The sequence below is a fragment of the Camelina sativa genome, chromosome 2 (assembly GCF_000633955.1).
Source record: "Camelina sativa cultivar DH55 chromosome 2, Cs, whole genome shotgun sequence".
Classification (NCBI taxonomy): Eukaryota; Viridiplantae; Streptophyta; class Magnoliopsida; order Brassicales; family Brassicaceae; genus Camelina; species Camelina sativa.
In genome coordinates this window covers 7,382,957-7,385,003 of record NC_025686.1, presented here as the reverse complement: position 1 = coordinate 7,385,003, position 2,047 = coordinate 7,382,957, and the positions used below count along the sequence as shown (strand labels likewise).

At 37.6% G+C, this 2,047-nt stretch overlaps 1 protein-coding gene across 1 annotated transcript; it reads right to left on the bottom strand.

The window, feature by feature from the left end:
• On the bottom strand, positions 322-2,047 carry LOC104719470 (nucleoside diphosphate kinase III, chloroplastic/mitochondrial). Its single transcript, XM_010437410.2, has 7 exons — positions 1,870-2,047; positions 1,442-1,582; positions 1,314-1,351; positions 1,173-1,223; positions 899-1,066; positions 716-828; positions 322-628 (listed from the first exon to the last, which is right to left on the bottom strand). The coding sequence occupies exons 1-7, from the start codon at positions 1,949-1,951 to the stop codon at positions 505-507; spliced, it is 717 nt and encodes a 238-aa protein (XP_010435712.1). The 5' UTR covers positions 1,952-2,047; the 3' UTR covers positions 322-504.

The following is a 2,047-nucleotide window of genomic DNA, read 5'->3' as shown; positions in this document are numbered from 1 at the left end:
AAGGAAGAGGAAGGATTACTCACTCCTTTGCATCACGTGGCTCAAATAGGTGATGCTGAACTGTTTAGTTAGTTCTTTTTTGCTTGTCCTTCTTCTATAAACGTTTTGACGATCAACTGTGAGCCAGCTATGCACATTGCTGTGAAGAAACATTAAGTTTTGACGTTTAAGGTTCTATTGGGATGGATTAAAGCGAGTAAACAGGAAAGAAGTCTTGGACTTAGAAGGATGAAGATAATAACACAGTCTTCCATATTGCTGCATCGATAAATCAGACTGAGGTCTTCTACAAAATTTAAAAGCCAACAGAACAAACAAGAATTTTCAAAAAGTAATCATCCCATACTTATTGCTTATGCTCTTGATTACTGAGTTCATCGGGGAAAATCAAAACCCGTAATGTGTTTGTATCCGTAACAACTGTTTCTTGTTTTTATTGTATGGGTAAGATAAGAAAAAAAAAAACAATGTTCTCTGGTTTCAAAGACGAGAGATAGTGGGACTTTAGTTTTCGCCATAGAGCCACTTCTCAGAATTGTTGGTGTAAGAAACAAGTTCTTGAGGCTTAAACCACAGACTGATCTCATCCTTTGCTGTCTCTGGTCCATCACTTCCATGGATTATGTTCCTGCAATTTTCACATTTTCAGTTACCAAATCTTTTTAAAACGTCCTAATGCGAATTGATGATTTAAAGAGGAGAAGAGAGAACAAACCTGCCAACAGTAACTGCAAGATCTCCTCTGATAGTTCCAGGCTCAGATTTCTGAGGATCGGTGGCTCCAATCAGTTTACGTCCGTATCTGATCACTCCTTCTCCTTCCCAGACCTTAAAAACAAGACATGTTAGTCTAAACTCAAACTCCAAAAGATGAATAGAGAGTTTCTCTTATCTTTACCATGGCAATAACAGGTCCAGAGCTAAGGAAGTCACACAAGCCATTGAAGAAAGGTCTTTCCTTAAGGTCATGGTAATGCTTTTGTGCAAAATCTTTAGAAGGAACAACAACTTTGATACCAACAAGCTTGAATCCCTTGCGTTCGAATCGAGAAACGATCTCTGATATCTGTTGATTCATGAGACAGGAAGGATTCAGACACATATGAATAAGAAACTATAACAACTCAGACCAATCAAGACTAAGCAAAAACCAATCGTTACTGTTTCATTACCAGTCCTCTTTGCACTCCATCAGGCTTGATAGCAATAAAGGTCCGTTCCATCTGATTTAAACAGAACAGTTCAGCAACAAATCACATAATGACTATGAATAGAAATCAAGAAATACTAAAAAAATGGTTTCTTCTTTTTACCTCAGCAGCAAGAACCTCTTGATCTTGTAGCATGTAGGCTGTAAAACAAAAAAAAAAAACAATATAGTGGTCACGAATTGAAGTCTAAACTCATCCTATTCTACACAGATTTTGGGTGTTATCTAAACCTGCAGCAGGAAGAGCTAAGAGTCCAGTGATCCAACTCTTTGAGGCAACACCAGAACCTGATGCTCTTGCAAAGTTAGATGCATACAGAGGAATCTTTCCTGATGCGGAAACAGCTGCTGCAGCACCAATAGCTCGTCCTTCTATTAAAAAAATCAAGATCAAGAAAACAAAAATCAGATCTTACCGCAAACTTAGGTACCAGATCCCAAATTCAGAATAACACTACAAAGAAACGAATCCATCAGATCATATAAACACTAGATCGATCTCACCAAATTTGAATCCATAGTTAAAACGAATCAAATCAACCGATCGAGGAATCTAAAGCATCTATATAGAGATGTTCCAACACATGAATTCAAGAAGTTATCTCAAAACGTTTCAAGAAAAGAATCAAAAACAGAGTGAAGATATAATTAAAACGTACCGGAGAAGAAACGAGCATTCTTAGCTGAAGAAAGAAGAGACCTAGCTGCTTTGGAAGCAGATCTGCAGATTTGGGAGCTCATTCTTTTTTTTTTTTGTTGGTTTTGGGCAGAGAGAGAGAAGTGAGAGTGATGAAGTGAAACTGAAGCCTTGGAAAAAATGTAGGTGTGAAGATGATG